The sequence below is a fragment of the Cygnus olor genome, chromosome 3 (assembly GCF_009769625.2).
Source record: "Cygnus olor isolate bCygOlo1 chromosome 3, bCygOlo1.pri.v2, whole genome shotgun sequence".
Lineage (NCBI taxonomy): Eukaryota > Metazoa > Chordata > Aves > Anseriformes > Anatidae > Cygnus > Cygnus olor.
Genome location: NC_049171.1, coordinates 47,513,200 through 47,536,996, shown reverse-complemented (window position 1 = coordinate 47,536,996; position 23,797 = coordinate 47,513,200). Strand labels below are relative to the sequence as shown.

Sequence of the window (23,797 nt, the reverse complement as noted above, 5' to 3'; positions counted from 1 at the left end):
GCACCTGCAGATATTTTAATATAAATCTGAACATTTAAAAATTTTGGTTTAAGAAACCACTGATTAGCCCCACTCAAATTCTCTGCATATTTCTATGTTGACAACTGAGTGAAGTTGGAATTGCACTTTAAGGTAATAGGATGATAATAATCACAATTTATGAATGTGTTGAACAGGCTACATCTGTGACTCTCATGTCTTTGAGCAGACAGTCTAGAAGACGTGTGCTTACAGTTGTATTTCTGGAAACAATTTTAAAATGCTTTAACACAGACATATTTTAAGATACAACTTTTTAAAATCTATTTTCATACTTCCTATACCCTTTTAAGTTTACTTAAAAAGCTACTTTTACTAAAAGTAGTTTAGCGAAATCTCAGAAATTACTAAGCCTTTAGACAGGAGAACAATGGAGAAGGTAAAAAGCACAAGCAAGACATATCAATCGTGGTCACAGATGCAGCATAAGAAGTGGTTTTGTCACAAACTTGAGCACAGCACCAAAATGAGATGCTATCCATTTCACAGTACATTCTGTAGCCTGACAGATTATCATCACTGCTCTTCATTTTTATTTTTAAGAGCAATGAGTGCATATATTTAAATTCTCAAAAGTTGCACATCAAAATAAATACATAGATGTGGATGGGCTCTCTTCATACCCCCACACGGAAGAGGCTTTCTGCCAGCTCAGATATCATACAGATTTACATTACCAAGTGCTTCTTTGGAGTTTTATTGGCTTTGTAGAAAGGACTAACTTATACAGCAAGAAGCAGCAGACTTCAGGATACAAGCTTGCTGCAAGGCAGCCTGCCTGCATCTCTGCATCCTAACGCTACAGTCCGAAGATCACAGACTTTGGTTTCAGACTTTGTTTTGCTTCATCTTTTGAGGAATGTCTAGTTCTCTCCTGACAGCGTTTTTGCCTCTTGTCAAACCTATTTATCACTCCCGTCTTTCACTTCCTTCTCTTTTCCACAAAAGTTAGAAAAAGTCACGTCGCAGGCAATGAGGGAAGGTAAAAGAAGGGATGTAAAAAACAGAAGAGGCACAAATGAGAACAAGCAGATCCTGGGAAAGGAGGTGCAGGCAATCTAGAGAGAATATTTTTTTAATCAGGACATTGACAGCCCAGTTAATGTTGTGCAAATCTTTGCTATTTAAAATTATGAGCATTTTGTTACAATTCAGTACACTTAATACTGCTTCATTAACAGCTCTCTCCTAGGTAACTAGATGATGACACCTTCAACTATTGGTTACAGGCAGCTCATCCTCCAGCCTCATTGCTTGTTCATCCTAGGGTGCTTAAATACCTCCTGAGCAGGAAACACCTTCAAGTTAATTATATTAAATGTCTGGGATGGAGCCTGCCAAGTGGTCCTGACCACAGGAAAGCCGGCAGAGGCTCCTTGTGCTCAATGACAAAAATGTCTTCTTACAATGAGATCACTATATCAAAAGAAAAATCCTATGAAAACTCTCAGTTTTTAACTTTGAGAAAGCAAAGACATTTTTTTTGTAATTTCTATCTCCTGCACTGATCTGTGGCTACAGCACCATAAAAGAAATGTCCATATCTCGTCTCTTAGTCAGAGCAGAGGTGGCTATCCCAACACATATGCATTTCTGAGTGAAAACAAGTCTGATTTGTCCACCATAAGCATTAACTCTCAGCCACACCTACTCTTCTAATTCAGTCAAGTCTACTACTAATGAAAGCTCCCTCTCCACGTGACAAGCAAATTTAGATGTAGTCCTGCTTATCTTTGACTAAGGATGTCATACATAAAATTATAACATTACTAAAATTGTGCTTGAAGCTGAATTAAGAAAAACTTAAGGGAGTGAACTTGCTCTCCTACTAGCCTGCAGCTTATACCATCACATATTCTTAACGAGTCTACCTGACCTGGTCTGCACCTAGCAGCAGTAACCTCCATGGCGTTTGCTGAAGGAAGTAATTTTCGTGTCTCAGTAAGTGTCATGCTTCAGTTCTCTGTCATCACGAAATAAATTATTTTGGCAGGGTGCTAGGTGACAAACTATATTGTTCAAGTGAGCCTGCATACTACCTCAGTGATTCTGATGCTTTATGTGCTTTCAGTGTGTGAGCTCCTGATGCTTGTAGTCTTGAAAAGATCACGTAGTCATTTAAAAACTAATAAACAAAAGCACCACACAACAATGTTTCTAGTATTCCTTTGGAAGAGAAGGGCTTTATACCACCCTACTGTCTCAGTAGGCTTATGTACCTCAGTTTGGATCTAGGTCTTATGCTGCCAAAGATGTCTAATTGACAGTTGAGTACAAAGAGTAATTAAGTAAACATCTGAAATCACACCAAATAATTCTACGACAATTTCAATCACATTTTAATTTTAAACTAGTTCACACATTAAACTTTATCCTAAAGCATCACTTGGTACAAATGTATTATGAGTCTTGGACTTTATACATGAAATACAAGTCATCCTGGAGCCAGTTCAAAGACTGACTTAAATCATCTAGGATGTCCTATTTACAATAGCTTACTACAGAGTCATCTGCCAGCAACTCTGTAGTTACCTGCTAAAACCTTCTATTTTAATTTCTGTATTTGCCTACTTTCAACCCTCTAAGGTCTAGAACCAGTTTAACAAGGCATTTATCTTGTCATTTGTGACCCAGTTGGGGCAACATCTTCATAAGGGATAAAGAAATTACCATCTCCCACACATAAATCCTCTGGATTTGGGAGGAAAACATTTTTGGTACCGGGTTTTAGACTGCAGGGACAGTCCCGATGGACAGTCCTTTATTGGCTCCTGATGATTTTTCAAAGTGTAAGATAAACGCTTCCTTTTGTAAACGTCCTTCTCACAACTGAAGGAGCTATAGATTTCTTTTAATACCGTAGGTAATCCATCCTCCAAAAGAGAGCAACAGGAAACAACTGAAGTAATCAACGCGATTACTAGAATAGGTTATGCAAGGGCAAAAAAAAAGCAAGTGGTCACGTTTTTATCATATTACACATGCAATGAAACAGATGACAATTTCAGTCTTTGGGCTCAAGTCTCCAAACTCAGTCCTTCAAGCATTCTGAAAGTCTGCCCCCGGCTGCTCTGTACAGTAAACACACATTTGAAAACAGTTAACCTGGCAGCAGACCTTTGGGGCTGCAAAGCTTCTCCCTGCAAAGATACAGGCTGTGAAATCTCTGTGAAGAGATATTCATTATTCATTATGCTGAACCGTATTTATTTCTGTCTTCATATAAGATAATACTTCAAAGAAGCCAAAGATCAGGAGGAGGAGGCAACTCAGGATGAGAAGCAATTACTAAATACGTGAAATTTATTTTCCAGATAAAGAGATCATTTTATTAGTTTACATGTTGTAAGTCACTAAATTATAGATATAAAATTACACGATTTTACTGAAGTATCATAAAGAAATGACATTACTAAAAGACTCGATCTGTACTCTGTTTTCATAAAAAGGCAGCATTGCATCCTGGTCTGTAAATCTGTTAATTACAAATCTTTCTCATAAAAAAAAAGTTAATGAACCATCATTTGCTATTAATGCTTCCATTAATTAATGGGAAAAAACAGTAGCTACAGAAACAAGAGGACACTGGGGTGTTGGTTTCACTAATTAAAGCTAGTTCAACATCATTTTAGTAACTCAGTCTCACTAATTAACATGTGCAATGACATTTTTAGGAACTTCAGAACAGCAGTGGCTGGACCTGTAAATACGACCCTATCATTCCCAGGGAATGGTCTCTGGGGTAATGTCCAGCTGTACGAAATAACCTACACAAGCATGCCTAATACCCTCCTCCCTTAAAGATGTGTCACAAGAGCTAATGAAAATGGAGGTAATAAACACTAATCAAATGTTATGAATTTCAACACAAAAATCTAGAACTAACAACTTTCATTTTACATACCCATCTCACTATTGAACCAGCTCTTTCATGAAAAGTTTATTTACTTACTACATTGGCCCGAATAGTTTAAGTATTACCCCAAATATCTTTTATCCTCCCAGTACTGATATTTCATCAGCAGTCACGTAAGATGTCAAAATGCAATGTCAGACTCCTAAAATAAGAGGTATAGCCAACATATAGCCAAGGTATAGCCAAACACCTGTATGTGTTAATTGGCAGAACACAAATCAATAAAAGCAGTTAGTGTTATTAATACTGAAGAAAAGATTGAAGACCTCAACTAATAGATAAATGCAGGAAGAAAAGGGGCAGAACAACCTGATTATGTTACTCTTGTGTTGTTTTAGCTTAATTCTATGTCCTTGGTCATTCCTTTTTAACACTTTGCTATGCAAATATTCAAGAGCTGGCTCAAGAAGTAGTTTTGCTATAGACACCTTGGCAGGCACTTATAAAACTGCTTTGGCTAAAAGGCTCTGCTCGTCCCTCACAGAAAGCCACAGAGCTCTCATTAACGAGCAGCTTCAGTCCACCTCTGTTTTCGCAAGCTGTACACAGTGGTATTTCTGCGCCTCACTCTGTACACAAGTCCAAGGACACAAACAAGCGCCCTGCAAAGCCTGAACAGACTGAACCATAGACCACAATAACAGAAGATGCAAGATGACTGAAGGGTTTTGCTTTACAGCTAACTTTTGAAACCTCTCCTCCCCAGCCCTCACCTGCATTATTAAATTGTAATTTGGTCTAGATTAAAGGACAGTGGAGCGGCATAAAAGAAGAGGTGGACAGCTAACCAAAATAAGCACATTTGTAAAGAGACTTAGGGAGACGAGAAGATTATTAGCAGATGAAAATAACAAGACTGTTCCAGGCATATGAGACATACAGAAATCAGAGCGGAAGAAGTAAAACACTTCAGAAGGTATAAGAGATGAGAAACATACTTTAAGAAAGGAAAAATAAAAGAGGGTGAGAACTTTTAAAACAATGAATAGAAGGTCTCCTCGAACCATGTTTTAACCACGCATTTCTTACTCTTGGAGGAAGTGGAAAGTAGTTTCAGGAAAAATGAATTTGTATAAACATTACAAAAATCCTTGTACTGGTCAAGCTTTTGAGATTTGTTATTCTGTTGCATATGTGCTGTGCAGACACCATCTAAAAACTTTGACCCAAATATTAGTCAATACAATGTAATCCTATATTAAAGACCAAAAAAAGGATGTAGAAGGTAAGATCTATCATTATTTGCACTGCAGCTATGCTGAGAATCTTCAGAGTCTCACAGTGGTAGGCCCTGTCCTAAAAAGCAGGTATATCCAATAAGCTGGAAGGGAGGTGACACAATTATGCTGAAACGTCTGCAATTATACTAACACTTTCAGAACAGCAGCTGCGTTATCAGATTTATAACCACCAAGACCCAACGTCTGACAGGGAAGACTTGTGGCATCAATACCGGGTAACTGCAGGTGCAAACATCAAAGCCAACTGATAGGATGTGAGCAAGCTCCTGGGAGTCATCCAAGATATAACATTACATATGTACCTCTATGGTCTTTTGGATGAAGATCAAAAAGACAGTAGTGACAGGCACCCAAACCTGATGGCATTTCCAGTAACCTCCACAGTAACAGATGTATCAATGGTACCGCTCCATTACCGGAAAAGTAATGATGCAGGACAGCAGGCAATGTCACAAAATGTTCATAAAGTTCTTTGTTTGGACATGGAATTGCGTTCAAATTCATGTTTACATGCAATGCATTAGTAACCACAAACATATCAAGTCACCATAAAATCTTCAAAAAATAAAGTCTACACTCTCTGCAAGGAACAAAAGGAACAATTCCACAAGAAACACTTAAAGAGATTGAAATAATACTAGGTGAGCAAAACTGCATTTCAATAAAGCATTATAAAGACCATATTTAATTTATTTTGTAAATAAAGTAGGGGAAAATCTCTTCTACATAATTACTCAACAGAGTAAATACTGGGCAAAAATAGTATTTCCTGTCTTTACTAGGCTATCTTATTAAGCCCTGAAGTCTAGGATTTATTTTTTCTTATTGTAAACTTACTAACTACAAATGTAGTCTAATCTGTAAAAATTATCCAGGACTTTTCTAAAACTAAGCTGCAGCATTTGACCTCATATGCACCCCAAGCAGTTCATTTCCAGAGCACTCAAAAGAGAATGTCATGTATTCTTCCCTTAAATAAAATAAAATAAAATAAAATAAAATAAAATGCGTTATATTTCTTTGAATAATTTGGTGATTTTTTTCATTAAAGATTCTGTATGGGTTTTAAACATGTATAAAACAACACTGTTTATCATATTGATAAAGAAGAGATTAATGTTTTCACCTTTCCTTTGATAACTTGGGTTATTTCATAGAGACCTTTCTGATCTTCAGGTTACAGCTATTCTATTTTTCTCAGTCTTATGAGCTACGTATGTGCATAAATCTCATCATGCATCTAATCACTGGTGCTTCCACCAACCTTTCAGTCCAGTCATGACTTTAGTAAGACAATCCACAAACTGATATAATAAATAAGGATTTTATTTTTTTTTTGGTAAGAGGACAAAAAATCACTAACTATGGATAAGCACCTAAGAGTGCGTCCTGATTGAGACAGAGCTAATTTTCTTTGCAGCACCATATGGTGCTGTGTTTTGGATTTGTGACCACAGAAGTGTTGATAACGCACCGTCATTTTAGCTGTTGCTGGAAAGAGCTTGCACAGCACCTAGGCTTTCTCTGCTTCTTGCTCTGTCCCCACAGCAAGTAGGATGGGGTGGGCAAGAGGTTGGGAGGGGACACAGGTGGGATGGTTGCCCCCACCTCACCAAATGGATAATCAATGCCATGTAATGCCATGCTCAGCAATAAAAACTGTGTGTTTGTGGTGATGGGGGTGCCTTCCCAAAGCAGTCCTTACTCAAAGACTGGCTGGGCATCTGTATGCTGATAGGTGTTGCTGAGTGACTGATTATGCATTACTTGGTGTTTGTTGTGTTTTTTTTTTTTCCTTTTCCTTTGCTTATTAAACTATCTTTATCTTGACCCAGAAGGTTTTTTCTCACTATTGCTTTTCCAATTTTCTCCCCCATCCTGCTGTGGGGGTAGTGAGCAAGCAGCTGGTGGGTGCTTAATCGCTGGACACGGTCAACCCCCCACAGAGTGAAATAATTTCTGTGGGGCTGGGATTAGGATTCCTTCACAGTAGTCTGTCCCCAGGAGAATCCATGTGTTCAGAGGCCTATTTGTGAAATGTATAGTATTTTTTGGTCATCATGCATAAATTTAACATTGATCCATTTATAATTTACTGTCCTATCGTGTTGCACTATTTCTTTCACTTAAAGCAAAAATGTTGTTTTAATTCCATCCTGTGTGACTCTTCCACACAGCAAAAAAGAAGCTACCTGAGCTAAATCAGTACTGGCCATACGCATACTCCAATGCAAGTGCATGCACCATAAATACTGAGACTTGATGAGCTTGTTGCAGCAGTACCTATGCACTTGATGTTCTCCGTATGTAGCTTAATGTTCTTTGCATCAATGTCATAAAGGTCAGAGCATGCCCAAAATTTCACTTTCCTCATGAGCATGCAAGCCCAACTTGGGCTATCTGTAGAAAAAATGGTTGCAGAAGGTGCATATGGACAACTTATCTTCTGGAGAGCTACATAACACATGCTAAAAAAAAATCATTTCCTTTATTTGTGATTGTCCACCGGCACACAAATGAATAATTACAAAGGAATAAACAGTCAACTCAGAGATGGAAAGTAGAAGGGAGACTTAAAGGACTGTTTTGCTGAATATACCAACAGTTTTGGATGCCCTGAGAAACCATGTAGTGTTTTATGACTGTGAAACTATAAAACTGTCCTTTGGAACTCTTAAATAAGATAAATACAGTTTTTAACCGTGCTGGAGGCACTACTTCCGGAGCTCTGGCAGCCTTGGTCAGTTTGACAAATCCATTATCCAGAGGTCATTTGATCATTGGCAGACACCATTCCCAAGGCTGTTTGCTGAACTTCCAACAATACTGGCTGGCTCTTTGATGTGGTGATATGTTGCTACTTCATCATGTCTTAGACATTAGCTCTCTAAAATCTTGTCATTTGCAGGGCAGTCATCTACTGACAACCACTTCATCTTGAGAGGATGAGGTGGGAACAGGATTTCTAAGACCTGTGAACTCAATCCCTGTCTTACAAACATCTTCTTGCCCTGGGGACTGCTCCTGGGTGCATGTGGGGCTGAAGGTTCCCTCACTGCGCCACCCTGTCCACCACAAATGCCCTGCATCCCTACATTGTCTCAGAAACCATATTTTCCTTCCAGCACCCACTCACTTCAGCAAGGACAGAGAATATTTACAGTCAGAGTTGGAAATGAGAAGTCATAAAGCAGACTTCAACATTTTTCCAAAAATGTAGCTCTAACCCTTCAAAGAATCGCAGACTGGTTTGGGTTGGAAGGGACCTTAAAGACCACCCAGTTCCAACCCCCTGCCATGGGCAGGGACACCTCCCACTAGACCAGGTTGCCCAAAGCCCCATCCAGCCTGGCCTTGAACACCTCCAGGGATGGGGCACCCACAGCTTCTCAGGTGGGCCTCTAGTTCTTCTAGAGAAGAACTCCTTCCTTATATCTAATCTAAACCTACCCTTTTATTTTGCTAAGGCCATTCCCCCTTGTCCTGTCACCACACTCCCTGACCAAGAGTCCCTCCATATCTTTCCTGTAGGCCCCCTTTAGGTACCAGAAGGCCACTATAAAGTGCTGTAAAAGCCTTCTCTTCTCTAGACTAAATAAACTGGACTTTCTCAGCCTTTCTTCACAGGAGAGGAGTTCCAGCCCTCCAGCCCTCCTGCAGGAAATCACAGAAGGTAGATTGCCATCCCTGTGGCTCTTCTGAGCCTGCTCTCCGTTACTGACAGGAATGGTCTGATTCGATTTTACAAGGTCTACCTGCACTGCGTGAGAGACAAGGTACGATGGCTAATTATAAAAGCTTGGGGAAACAGGATGAGAAGCATCACGTCCTCCTAGATTCCTACAAATGGTGAGGAGTCATAGAAAAAGGGAACACCCTTCCTTCACAGTGATAGCCTTAATGCCAAAGTTAGCACGGACATCACGCGAACTGAATGCCCTGAATGAAACAGCAAAGCAGTTTCAAGTTCCTGGATCATTAGTCAGTGCTCCCAGATGCTCAGATGCCCTGAAGTATCTCACATTCTCCATCAAATACACACTAGCACCTTGGGTTGTGCCAGCACTGGTACTGGTAACAAGGGCCTGATAACAAAATGCCACAGTGAGGGTCAGTGTCCAACCTGTTTCGTTACCATCATTCAACTGTGATCCAGCCCTGGGAGAGAAGCAGAAGGTGCTGGCAGTGCCACAGCACCTCTTCCTCACCCAGGTTCTTTGGAAGCAGGTCACTGACATCAGAAGCTGCGTGAGCACTACTGGAAAATATTCACAGTTATAGTTTTGGGAGGTGTCTGCTACTCCTCCAGATGCCCCTGATCACTACCTAAATTATTCATGCATCCTTCTTCAGCTGTGTAAAATCTGTCACAAGGGACCTAAACCAATGGGCCCGGGCTGATAAAAATCATTGAAAACTGAAGACAAAAGATCCCTGAGAACATGAAACTTGCACCAAGGCTGAGAAGTGACTGAAAGGAAGGATAAGAACTGCTGAATCAAATAAGCCTGTCTACCTTTCAGTATCCACTTAGTATTAAAGTTCATGACAGTCAATATGCTTTATTTCACAGCTCTTTTCCCTCACTCTCCTTACATTATAAAATAAAGTTTAGTGTTAAGAAATAACTCGGTGTGGGATTTTTATTTTTTAATAGGCATCCAGGCCATCACAGAAAGTGAATTTAAAGCAAAGGAGTATACTAACACTACCAACAATACTACAACTTAATGCGAGAGATGAATATGCCCACAGAGAGATCAAAGGAGAGCTGAACATTGTACTGCCCCAGAAATATGGAAAACATGATTGAAGATGTATAGTTGTGGTTTGTGTTTTTTTGTTTTGTTTTGTTTTCATATTTTATTATATATCTTCTTTATAGGAAGAGGTGTTCTTCCTATAAACTGGGTAAGATGCCACTTGGAAAAGGGTTCAAAACTCTTAAGGTAAGAATGACTCAAGCACTAGATGCAGTATTCCCCTGCCCCGTAAAAGCACCAAACAACACAATCTTCCCCTTGAGAATCACACCCTGATTGCTTTTCAAAGTAAAAAAGTAAGCATATGACTTCCACACACACCATGGCCTGCTGTTGCCAACACATGGCTGGTGACATCTGCTTCACTAGATGACCTGGACATCTCATTTGTAATCAGCAGCAAAAATTATTTATAATCATCTTCAAGTGTAAGGGACATCTTGCTAGTAAGAAAATACAGTCATTAAACCAAAATGCATACATTAGAATGAACATGAGTATTACACTTTTGCCTATAGTGTTGCATATAAAATTCATTTCCACATTATAGATTTATATTCAGTAAATCTACCGTACACCTGTGCTACAATATAGACTATACATTGGTAAGTCTTCTGGAAGTAGACAAAAATATATTTCAAAATTATGAGAAATAGATCAGATGGTGGACAGCCTGGGAAACAGTTCAGAAGAAGAACTGAAGGAGTTGTATGTTGGTAAAAAATAAGTAGCATTAGTGATGAAAGAGAAATCCGTCTGTCTTAGTTACAGAGGTGCGCAATTGGAAAAAAAATGTTAAACTCAAACAACTCTGTAATTTTTATGGAACAAAGCCAGAGCTGATACTTCTGAGTGTGGGAAGAAATGAATACATGATAATATTTTGTTGTTTTGGCAGCAGTCCCAGGGTAATGACTGGGGGATTGAAATTCAACTGGAAAAGCACATTCAGTCCATTACTCGAAGAAAAGCAATTCCATGAACTGTAATAAGGAACAGTGGGAGTAGAGAATTTCTGGACTTTGATAAATCTTACAAACCACAAACCAAAGGATAATCAAAATATGGATTCTTCAGATTGTAAAGGACTTGCTTTAAGATGGATGCAAGGAAGGAACTACTTCTGCAGACAACAGCAACAACATGGAGGGGGGGGAGATGTTGTTTAACACCATTACAGCATGGAAATATGCCAGAAGTTGACAAGTAACTCTCATCTAACTGAAAAAAAGATTAGACACGTCCAAACAGTTATACAGAGGTTTCTTCTTCTTCTTCTCTAAAAAACAAACAAAAAAAAAACCCACTGTAGAGTATAGCAAGTTAGTCACTTACAACTGTAGTGATATTAAGGAATTGCCATGATCATATTTCATAAAAAAATAAAAACTATTGCAAAGAAACAACTGTTGAAGAAACCTAGGAAGACAAAGTAGACAAACAGCAGCTGGCAGTGAGAGGTGATTTAGATATCTTTCCAACAACAAAAACAAGAACCCCTCGTGGACTAACTGTATTTCATACCTTTAAAAGAAATTTGCATAATGCTCAAACATGTATACCCATCACAAAACTAAACCAAAAATAAATGCTTTAATCAGGTGACACTACATTGTCATCAAATAAATACTGTTATGCTCAATATTTGAAATTGCTAGAACTCATTTAGATACAGAATTTGAGAATGTAAAGCTACCGAATTTTTTGGGGGAACTTCCTGTTCAGTTCCTTCCCAGCAGTCACACCAAGCATCCGTGCAACATGCAATCAGTGCTTGAATACCTGCGTGGAGCTATTATTAATCCCTCTAATGCTGCCCCACTGGTTTAGCAGCCAGTGGGACATTCCTCAGTGCGAGCACCCTGCCTGCTTCAGACAGTCTCATGCACAGCTTCTGAGCACAGTGTGACAAAGTGGGAAGAAAAAATAGATGTTCAGTTTAAAGAAGATTAATTTAGGATGCAGAGGACTTCTACAAATGCTCAGGGTGAAATTATTACACAATTTCACAAGCTAATACATTTTTACAATTGAGGTCACTCTGCTCATGTTTTCAAATTAGAAGTCTTACTATCACATTGTATTGAGTATTTACAGGAAAAAAAATGGGATTTTTTGAATAACAGAAAAGACAGTCACCTGACTAGATTTATTTTTACCAAGAAGTTACTTTATGAACTATGTGCTGATTTTCTACTTTTTTATGATTTATGAGACAGTCTTATCACACTGGCACACATGTAAAAGTTCTTTGGGATGACTCTTACTTGTTTTGAACCGAAGTTTATAAAAGTTAGATATTTTCTAAAGTATGCTTTGATCCAAACATAGTATGCTTGCACTAACAAATGCTTCTTGAAAGTTGAGGTGAGAAGTACGGTATCTTGGCAGAAAAAAATGCATTTTGGCTTCAGATTTTTTTCATTACGTTAACTGTAACAAGCCAGTAGAGAGTACTGTCTTATCTCTAACCTTTTTTTTTTTCATTTCTTAACGCATTATAGTGAAAACGTGAAAGGTCTCCCTCAAAATTTGGCTTACTCATAATCTTATCTCGTAAAAATACCAAAAATTCAGTATTAAAACTATTACCTCTACCTCACCTCAAAGGTCTTATAAAATTTTTCGTTTGTCCCAAATAAGAAAGATATCATCTAGATCGTATTAAAGAACTGGTTAGTTCAATTACCAGTCGCTCCAAGCCACAGATACATGGCATAAGATAGTGCAAACAACGAGGTAGACTCCCATGAAAAATAGCACTACTGCGACTGCCTTTGCATTTCTGCTGTACCAACAGAGCAACACAGGAAAGCAACCTCCACGATGCAGATTTGTTAGTACTTTCTAGAGACAAGCATTTTCCTGACAACATCAGCAGGTTTGATCCCAAATACAGGCGGTAAGAGCCTCCCTGAAGTCCTGGCTATTCTCAGTTTCTGCCAAACGTGACAGGAATGGGGATCAAGCTATTCATTGGGAACCAGGCAGACAACCTCACAAGAACAGACTTATCATCTGCAGGACTGTCACCTATACTGTGTTTCAGATACACCCCTGTGGAACTTTTATGGGCCTCTCAGCCTCTTTTTTATCTCTTCACCTCAAACACACCCTTTAAATTACACAAGGACTATAAAGCCTGATGCATTCCATTCTGAAATTTCAAATGATATGTATTCATTCAGAGCTTTTGAAAGGTGCCAACTGTTTTTTGGTCTTTTCTTCTGTTACTCACTATTTGCATATAGAAGCCATAGTCAAAATCTGACCCCATTATTCCAGACATTTGATAAACACACAACCCAAGCCTGGGAGAGATCAGACAGGAAACTAACAACACAGACAAAAGGTGTGAGAAAAAGATTTCTTAGTACCTAAACTGAAGACAGACAAGGCTGCCTCCCATTGAATAACCTAAGGATTCCAGCCTCAAATCACATGAATCCCATGAGGTTAACTAAGAAACCATCTCTGAGGTGGGGTCAGACAGACGTCTTCAATGCATCCAGGTTTAAGACAGCTGGGTGAAAAGCAGGTCTGGTTTGCAGGCCATGTCACTATGTTCTTAAGCCTGGTGCCGTGCCTGCACACTTGACCTTGGAGTCTGAATACATGGGCTTATTCTCAGTGCTGCAAAAAACAACCAAGCAGCCAACCGATCAATAAACAACCTGCCTCTTTACATGATGTAATAGTGTAAGCACAGACCTATGTCATACAATTACAGAATATCCTGAGTTGGAAGAGACCCACAAGGATCATCAATTCCAGCTACTGGCTCCACACAGGACAACCCAAAAACCAGACCATGTGTCTGAGAGCGTTGTCCAAAAGCTGCTTGAACTCCATCAGGCTCAGTGCCGTGACCACTGCCCTGGGGAGCCTGTCCCAGTGCCCGATGACCCTCTGGGTGCAGAACCTTTCCCTAACCCCCTGCCTGACCCTCCCCTGTCCCAGCTCCATGCTGCTCCCTCGGGTCCTGTCGCTGTCCCCAGAGAGCAGAGCTCAGCGCCTGCCCCTCCGCTCCCCTCGTGAGGGAGCTGCAGGCCGCCATGAGGCCTCCCCTCAGCCTGCTCTGCTCTGGGCTGAACAAACCAAGGGACCTCAGCCGCTCCTCATAGGTCTTGAATCTGTGTTGCTTTCACAGAGGGCACTCCTAGGCCGCTTCTAACCCAGAAAGACTGCATATGCACAAATCCACACCTCCTTCTGCAACCTAGTCTGTGCAGGTAAGAATACTGAGGCTACAACAAAAGTAGCACAAGGGCTGCCATTTCAGCAGTTCCACTGAAGAATCTACGCTGCTACGTTCAAACATAGCTGTAAAACACAAGCTCAACTATTTCTCTTTGCCAAGTACAGAAACACTCTTCAAAAAGATAAAGTATAACATTGGTAGGTAGGTTTCCTTTCATTACCAGTTCTATTTGCTTCCCCATTTGCTTCAGCTTTTGCACATAGCTAAAGGAAGTCACAGAGATGCTTCAGCAGAGGACAACAGGTAAGTTTCAGCAAGTATCTACAGGTGTCTCCCCTACACCATGCAGTATGAATTATTTGTACTTTATCTGCAATCGGTAATAATGGGTGAATCATTAAAACACCCTCCTTAGAGAAAAATGTGGCCCTATAATGGTATAGATTTTTCTTTATTACTATTCACACGGTTTGGTTTTATGCCAAACATGCTTTACTGTTCCGAAATTCTGTGAAATTCTAAATATACATCCTGTCAGAAGAATTACAGGTTACTTTTTAAACGCTTTGTGAATGGCAAGATTCTCAGCCAAGGGTAGGAAAACATGTCAGCATTGCTCATCACAGAGTGCCTCCACGGCTGCTGTGGAATGTCCACTGTGAAATTCCAACTGATGGTTTCAAGGAATTACAACTATTGAAACCAAAACAAACAAACAAGCAGATCTGTAAACTCTTCTGGGAGTCAAAGAATAAGAAACTAGACACTCCCTCTTCAAAATCCTCAGGTTTACAATGACACTTGGAATTCTCTTGTACTTCTCAGTGCCAAGTATCTGCATGCCCATAGTTTTCACATTACTCTACTACCAGACATTATCAGCAGTGGGCCCTTGTGACAATGCAGGCTACCTGCATATGTCCAGTACAAGAAAAGTGTTGACAAAATGCAGTGAATATAGGGAAGAATCACCAAGATGTTTAGATGCATGGGCAAAAGTTAAGACTGACTACCTAATGGGAGGCAATTTCTCCTTGGAGGTGCACAGGGACAGACCGAGAGGAGATGGATATAAAGTACAACATGAAAAATTTTGATTAGAACTGAGGAAAAAATTTCACAGTCTTCACAGGGAAGTTATGGAGTCTCAGACCCTAGTCAACACTTGACTAGACAAAACCCTGAGCAACTCCCTCTAACTTCAGATCACAAGCTAACTTTGAAGCTGGCTCTACTTTCAGCAGAGTTGGACAAGATAAACTCCAGAGGTTTCTTTCAACTGAAATCAATCTGTTTTGTATTTATTATATAATGAGGAAAGTGTTCTGCTAGTTTCTTGTCAGGAAAGAACATCAAACTCCCTCACTTCCTAAAGAGCAGCCTCTCCTCACAAGTAACACAAAAGCTTCCACTGGAGGTTCTCTCCACCTCTCTTAGCATTAATTAGAAATCACCTTTGACTTTGCATGAGGCCTGAGAGCATGTGTTGTGGCACCTGCTCCTGCCCACAGCAGAAGGAACAAATTTAAAATGATGGTTTCCGCCAGGTCATGCGACTTAAAACTTTTTCTGCTTGGCTAATTCTGCTTGGCCTGATCAAGCTCTGTGAGCTGAGGCACAGATCCTCATAGATTTCCAAGGAATTGGGCAGCATTCCTGATGCACAGCCTTGTCTCAACAGCACTACTACAGCTGTGGCAACAACAGCAGTCCACTCAAGATAATATAACAGTAGCTTACAAACATGAAATGGCAACTATAAAAGGTCAGTTATAAGATGCACTATGGCCCCTCAGCCTTCCTACAATTCTCAAAGTACTTATGGAGTTACTCTAATGGTAGAAGGAACTCTGTAATTAACATAAAGAATCACTAATGAGGAAAAACAGACTCTTGTCAAACTAGCAGTTGTGCTTCTGGTATTGGGCTTTACCTGAAACATGAGATTGGGGAATTCATCAAACACATCTGTTTTACAGATTTGCATAGTTCAGGACATTCTTTTAAAAACTTAGTTTGGTCAACTTTACAACTGTAAAACCTAGATGACTAAAGGATTCACTTACCCAAAAGTTCTATCTTACTGAACTAATATTATTTCGTTTTCATTTCAGAATTTCCAAGTACGGTTCCAAAGTGAGGCTAATGAAAAATGACAGAAATTTTGCACACTTGGGAATGAAGGACATATAGAACATGATAGTTTCTTTTCTTTAAATTAATTAAATACATATTTTTTTCAGATGGCACCAAAGGAAAAGAATACTCCCTTATATTGATCAATCTTTACCCCTTTCCCTTCTTGTCTTGAGGGAGCATTGAATGATGAAATATTTGATGATAGATTGAGTTAGCTCACAGTATGTGGCTGCATGAACAAACATGCATGAGAAGGAAAACTGTACAGTAGAAAGTCAGCAAGGTGTAAGAAGTGACTAAAATAAGAATAGTATGTAAAGATACATTGTTATCTGCTACATGATACGTAGACAAGCCATTGTATTTTTTACGTTTGCTTTGAAAGCTAAAGGGAAGGGATTTTTCATATGCATGGGAAGTTCTGATCATAGAACAGCTCCTCATGTTTTTATTTTATTTTAAAATGCAAGCTGCTAGCAGAAGAGCTAACTACTGTTAACGGTTCCCAATCCTCCCCACTATGTTCTATTTCCAGCAGCCTTAACATTTCCTAAACATTGCCATTTTGGCTAAAATTTTGCAAATCAGACCCTGGGTCAAGGAGTTTCCTCCTCCCTCTCTCTGCTTCCCCTGTTCTCTCTCCACAGTCATCTATGAAAGGTTTGTTTCCACAACTTTCCCACGACTTGCCCAGCTTTACCTAGGAAACACAGCAGAAGCAGGGATCAACTGCGTTTCCTTAAAGACACTTGAATACTCCTAGCCAGAATCAACTGAAAACACAGAAATTATGTGGAAAAAGTATCTTCATCAGGAGATTGCTCGCAAGGAGAGAAGGTGCCTTAAGGTTGCACAGGAAAGATAAGAACACAGCTTTTGAAGCTCATGACTGACTCCACACTGTAACATCCTGCACGGAGCTATCAGTTTGTGGACTCCTCCTTACCAGGTAACACAGATGGCATTCAGCTGTCCAAATTCAGATGTTGGAGCCATGACCTTCAGGTGCCTTTTACAGCCAATGAGGAAAACCTGGCATTTCCAAGCTGCAATTCATTTAGCCTGTTTTAGACGCTCACCCTAGGGTAAGATGAATTGCACACCAGACATGCCTATTTGTCCTCCCTGATTATAAAGGGAGTAACCAGTTCAGATGTAGATATCCAAAATTAGAGGATATGGCTCCCATCTTGTATTTGTATATGAAGTAAGTCAAACTAATTATATTCACCGTTTCAATAACAGATATTAATTTTACTTACCTCTGGTATTTAGGATCACCAAAAATGATGGAAAACGTCATCTTAAGAAAATCACTGCTCTTTCAAACAGATTTTCTTACATTCTGAATAAATTAATTCCTTTTTTTGTTGTTGTTGTTCAAAGGCATTATTTAGCAGCATGTGAAAATACCCACTGCATTTTGATTTTTTTTTTTCTTTCTAATGTGTTATTTCCATAAATTCAGCAAAAACAGCATGTTAAGAGAATAAAATAATCCATTTCTTCAGGTCTGCTCTTCTGTGCCAGAAAGCTTGTCTAATTTTTCTGATTATACCAGCTGATCTACAGATAACACTTCTATCTACAAATGTTGTCCAGCAAATGTCCTGAGGCCATCTCAAGTACAATAAACTATCACTCTTCCGAATGCTCAATGCAAGCTGGAAGCCACTGGAGAAAGAAGGCTGAATTGCTTGATGCAAATCTCAAGAGGTCAAAAAGGGAGGGATAGATGGGATGGACAGTTGTAGGAACAAGGGAACATGACAAGAAGAAAAGGAAGAGACAATTCAGCAATATTAGGAAAGAGTAGAGCATGAAAACTGTTGGTGGTTTATACAAACGGTACTCACTGAATAGGAATGCACTCAATATTTAATACTGCTTTTAGCACTCCATGAATTATTATGTGCCAACTAGATGCATTCAATATGAACTTTTTTTTAGTGGATCTTCCTGGATGCTTTTCATAAACATTTGACATTTTCATAAACATTTCATAAACGTGTTTAATTTCCCAACGATTTCTCAAAACACCTTTATATTTTTATTTGTCTTCATTTCAAAGTGTGCATCTGACACACTAAAACCAAAGGTGTCACAACTGGCACCTGGTTTGAGAAAGCTAGAACCTGATTTTTCAGAACAGTCCTTGTTTTAATAGACATTTATTTCTTCAGGACAGAGCTCATATTGCCTCAGTGGTACTCGGCGCTACTATGGATCAGGTTCACCTGAATACAGAAGAGTACGCTGTCCCTCCAGAATATACATGCAGCAAACATAGAAGCACTCAACAAATTAGGAATATTCTTTGCTTTGTGAATGGCATGAGCCCATTGACTCATTTCACCTGAACACAGAAAGTGAGCGATTCTTCTGAAACAGAAGTCAGGAATGAGATCCCACTTTTCTCTGCCAGGATGTAACCTTTCACTGCCACCCAAGCAGGCTGACCAGGGAGCCACTAGCATTCTCACTGGTTCAGATTTTTTAAGCTGGCATTTGTATTTTAAAGTGACAAAATGAAAATGAGAGCACTCTTCTTCACAATGGTGATTTCACAGCCACCAAAACTGCAAAATCCGTGGCAGAGAAACAGCAGCCCATGTTACCTCACACAGGAAAGTCAGATTATTACTTCCTTGGCACAGATGTCATTCGGTAGGGTTTCACAGAACACTATTTTTCACTTCTTGAGAACTCAAACAAAAGTGAACGTTTCAGCACACCACCCCTCTTATCTTAGTACCTTTCTAGAAATGTATTTGTTTAATAAGCAATGATATCTTCATTAGGTCACACTATAGATAAAATTTTGAGCAAAAATATTCTGCATTTAATTATTTGATCATGATAGTTTAGCAGAACTTCCTTCCTGTATAAAACAAGACTAATAAATCTTTATACCTAAGGCACTATGCTTACAGTACAGATTACCAAGAATTATACTGCAAACATAATTACCCTTTTTCATTTTCATCTCCCACAAAGTGCAACCAGCAACCCTTCTAGACATCCACATTCATTCTTGCAAAGAACAGAGGTGAACAATTGCATTTTTCTTTCTTTTACTTTTTTCATAAAAGTAAAGTTACATGGATAGCCAAAGTACATTGAATCAAGTGCATTTTCAAGTCAAGTACATTTTCTATTTAACACAGCTGACTGTATGACAGTTTTCTACATTTTGCTTTTGTCAATCAATCAAGATACTAATGTTCTGTGGTATTGCAAGCTCTGTTTTTAATAGAGTGAAACATTTGCTCTCAATCTTTCTGCAAAACATCATGTCACATATGGGCTGTGAAGTACGATTTCCTCACTTCTTCCTACACAGGAGTCAAAGAAGGATATGGTTCCACCACCACTTTCTCCTCCTGCAACACAACATTTCTTCATCCTTCTCCTGAACATGCGTGTTCCTCTCTGAGATAGCATCTAATTATTCCACAGTCTAACTATCCTTGGATGTAGCCTAATACCAAGTTTCCCTTTGCTTATTTTTATGTTATTAGTGAACCCTAATTCATTATTGTCTCCCTGCCAAATCATTGTAGAATAACGGTCATAGAGGTTTTTTTGCCTTCACATATTAGCATTAGACATATTTAGTCCTAGCATTCTCAACACCAAGGCTGACAATTACCAGCGATTCTTCAAACTGAGGAAGTAATAAGTCACAAAAATGTTTTGACATTGACATATTTTTGGCAAGAATCTAGCTTTATGTGATTTGTGTATTAGCCAACCCAAAACTGGACTGAAGTAACATGTCTGGTCTCCACCATCAAACACCAAAAGCTCCAGATTCTTAGTGTAGCATACGTTTTGAGAAAGGCTGTTAAACAATCACACCCCAAAGACAGACAATTTTCTTTGTCCTCCTGTATCCAACTTCCTCCTTCAAAGTTCAAATCTAAGTCATTGTCTTCCTTGTTATAGCTGCTCTTTGGTGAAGATCATTCAGTGTCCATGACATGACAGCTCTGTAACCTGATGTTTGGAAATCACAAACTTTGTGACTTCCAAGGGACCAAGTAAAATCAGGTTTCTTTATATGCTGCAGTTTTCCAAGGCATGGTAACAACTGTCATTCTTTCCCATTCTTCTCTTTCACCACAGCTTCTTCTGTTTAGAGGCTCCAGTTTGTAACTATTATCTCTGGGAAAGAGACTCTACCAGCTTTTGCTGCAAAAAGAGATCTGGGCATTTCATCTGCAGACACCCATGAACAAAAGCAGTATACCACAAGTTTCACTGAGCTATAAGAATGCACACTTGTAGCCTCAAGTTGAAAGGAGTTGAGCTGCTTGCTTATTGTTTTATGGTAAGACATTTTTATGCCATATTGGCTACTGTTCTTCAAGATAAGTAACCTAACAGCAAGGAAAAGTATTGGCTACCTCAAAAAAACAGCATGAGAGCTCATCGAATAGTTCTTGAACTGGAGTACCATTTAGATAGGTGTCTTCAAACAGCTGGCTTTCATGCTAGTTATTTGCCAATCTATGTCTCCCTCCTACCAGAAGGTGGCCATTAAGCACCTCAATTTTTCAAAATCTTCACTGTTAAAAGTCTACTTTTATTTGTTCTATATAGCATTCTTCCAACCATGCATTACACCCTACCATTCACATAATAAAAAAATAAAATACTTCAAACAAAGTCATTTCAGAAATGTCACTATAATCTTCATTATGAAGAAAAAAATGCACTGAGCATTTTTGGCTGTGTATTTTTGGCTGGTTAGGCTTTGTTTATTCCATTTGGAAAAAAAAAAAAAAAGACGATGGTAAAAAGCTACACAAACAAGAGAAGCTTGTACTCCCTGAAGATGACAAACTGCAGGTAGTGATGTTAAGAGAAACATGTATTTCCATGTGCTGAAGTGCAAGCCCAACCTGTTACCAATAATGGGAGGATTGGTTCCCTGTCCAAAAAGCAGGAAAACAGTTATTTTGTAATGAGATTTACAAACCCATCATTTCAGAAGCCTTGCAGTTAATAGATTTCACTCGTGTTTTTAGCACAGAAATTGATAATAATATTATGCAGCAAAAACACCTTCCAGTTTTTTCAGGTGTAACAACTGAATCCCAAAGCCTGTACAGCATTTCTGCTTTGGTCTGGCACTACAGAGCTAGCAAGACATCCAGAAGGACAAGGAACTGGCACCTAGATGAAGGACTTCTTCCCTTTTTCTCACCATGCATTTGACCACATCTAGATAGTCTGTTCAGCTTTGGGCCCCCTCAGCACAAAACAGATGTTGATAAACTGGGATGAGTTCAGCATTGGGCCCCAAGATGCAGGGGACCCAGATGAAGCACTTATGGTGAGAGGAGAGGCTGGGGGAGCGACGCTGGTTCAGCCTCAGGAGAGGTGACCTCGGAGGGGACCCAACAGCTGCCTGCCAGTACCATGAGGGGTCACCAAGAAGAGCCATGAGGCTCTGCAGTGGTGCACGGCAGCAGGAGAGGCCATAAACTGCGCGAAGAGACGTTCCACCCTTGTACCAGGAGAAACCTTCTCACATGTAGGCAGCGACACGGCTTGTGCAGGGCGGCTGCCCACCCTCCCTGCGTTCCAGGAAGATTTCAGAACCCCACTGGACATGGTCCTGAGCAAACTGGGTCTGAACTCAGAGCCGACCCTGCTCGGGGTTCCCTTCAGCCTGAGTTACACTGCGATTCTCTGATAACAGATTACTCTGCCTTCTGTCTTATCCAGCTTTTGGAAGGCAGAAGAGGGGTCTGTTCCTGGTTGAGGCCACCTGCAGCACCACCCTGAGCCTGGCCACTCAATGGCATTGTGAAATACATCCTTTCCTGGCTGAAAAGCAGACTTCACATTATTTTTCTATACATATGTGAACATAAACTCACTTTTTTTTTTTTTCCATCATAAAAGATGTTGGTGTTTACAGTTCTCAAGAGCACATTTCTACACCAAATGCAAGCATCGTTAGACTGTACTTTAGTCTAGTCTGCCCACCTATGTGAAGTCCATTTTAGGCAAATAGTGTAATTTTCTGTAAAACTACTATATAAATATAAACAATAACAAAAGCGCACACAGAACTTCTGCAATTTATAGGCTTCCCAGTCTGAACCAAACACCAGAGAGACCAATAACTTAACAGTGTGCTTTTCTAAAGTCCAGATGGCACTGACACCTTCTCATTGCCCGGGTCTCGCCGCTCAAATCCGAGGGGCACCAGCCAAGCCAGTCCTTGAGGCAAAAGCCCGAGCTGCCCGTGCCCAGCTGGGAGCTGCCTTCCCCAAAAGCCAGGCAGTGCTGCCCGGCCCCCCCCCCCGGCCCCAGCGCGGCGCCGTAGGCTGCAGGTACCCGGGGGAACACCTGCATCCTCACGGTCATCGCCCGGGGGACGCCGGCGCGGGCGCTGCTACTACCGAAAAGCGGCGTCGAGCCCTTTTCTCCCTCCTTCCCCACAGCCCCAAAAAAGCGAGGGCAGGGCAGGTCCACCGCTGCGGGAAGCCAGGAGGGCACTCCGGCTGCGCTCTGCGAGGCTGCTCGGGGCTGGGAACCCTCCTTGCCTCCTCTCTCCCTCCCTCCCCGCCGTGCTCGGGGCGCAGGGTGCCTGTTACATCCCTGCTCTTCGTCCCCCCCGGGGGTGAGGGTCCCCTCCTTACCGCGGCGGCTCCGGCGGCGGCTCCTTCCTCCTCCTCCTCCTCGGGCGCCACGGGGGGAACGCGGGGCGCCGCTCGGCCACGGCGGCGGCCGCCCCCTCGGGCTGGGGCTGGGGCTGGGGCTCGGGCTCGTCCTGCTGGCCCCGGCCGAAGAGGCGCTGCAAGCGGCCGCGCCGTGCCATGCCGGGCTGGGCGTCCCGGGGGGGGGGGCCCGGCCGCCGGCACCGAGGGCAGAGCGGGGCGGGGGGGGGAGGAGGAAGAGGAGGAGGAGGGGGAGGAGGAAGCGGCGGGCTCTCCGCGGGCATGGACGGACGGTGGCTGCCGCCCGGCTCCGGGTATGCGGGTAATAAGGCGATCGCCGCCCGGTCCCTCCCCGCCGCCGAGCCCGCAGGAAGGGGGCGGCCCTGCCCGCCTGCCGGCCGTGCCCGGGGGGCGCCGAGGGGGGCATCGTCCCGCTGCCAGGCACCTCCAGCTTCGCTTTGGAGGCTTCCCTCTGCACGCCCTACACCCCGATAGTCTGCCCTACACCCTAAAAAACGTGCCCGCCTGCGCCTGCAGAGCAGAGGGGCGCTAAAACAGCGAGGGGGGGTTCGTTCGTTCCCGTTTTGCTTCCAGCTGCTGGGACGCTCAGGTCATAGCTGTCTGCCCCGAGCTGCTGGAAATGTAAAGAGTCCGTGTGCTGGGAAAGCTTTACGGTCACTGTGAAGAAATGGCCGTAATCGGGTGATAACTGACCCACAGTAGGTACGCTGAGGTGGCCGTCACCTAATGCTGAGACCTTCACAGCAGGAGGAGAAGGCTTGGACAAGCCTTGAACAAAGCTTGGAAAACAAAGTACAGGA

The 23,797-nt window shown here is 41.3% G+C and overlaps 1 protein-coding gene across 1 annotated transcript in view; it reads right to left on the bottom strand.

Moving 5' to 3' along the window:
* The window catches only part of CRYBG1 (crystallin beta-gamma domain containing 1), a 97,380-nt gene extending 74,171 nt beyond the window's left edge, over positions 1 to 23,209 (bottom strand). Inside the window, exon 1 of the mRNA XM_040551308.1 lies at positions 22,959 to 23,209. Coding sequence (XP_040407242.1) covers positions 22,959 to 23,137 — 179 coding nt within the window. The 5' untranslated portion in view covers positions 23,138 to 23,209. The remainder of the gene's footprint in view (positions 1 to 22,958) is intronic.
* Positions 23,210 to 23,797: the final 588 nt, after the last annotated feature.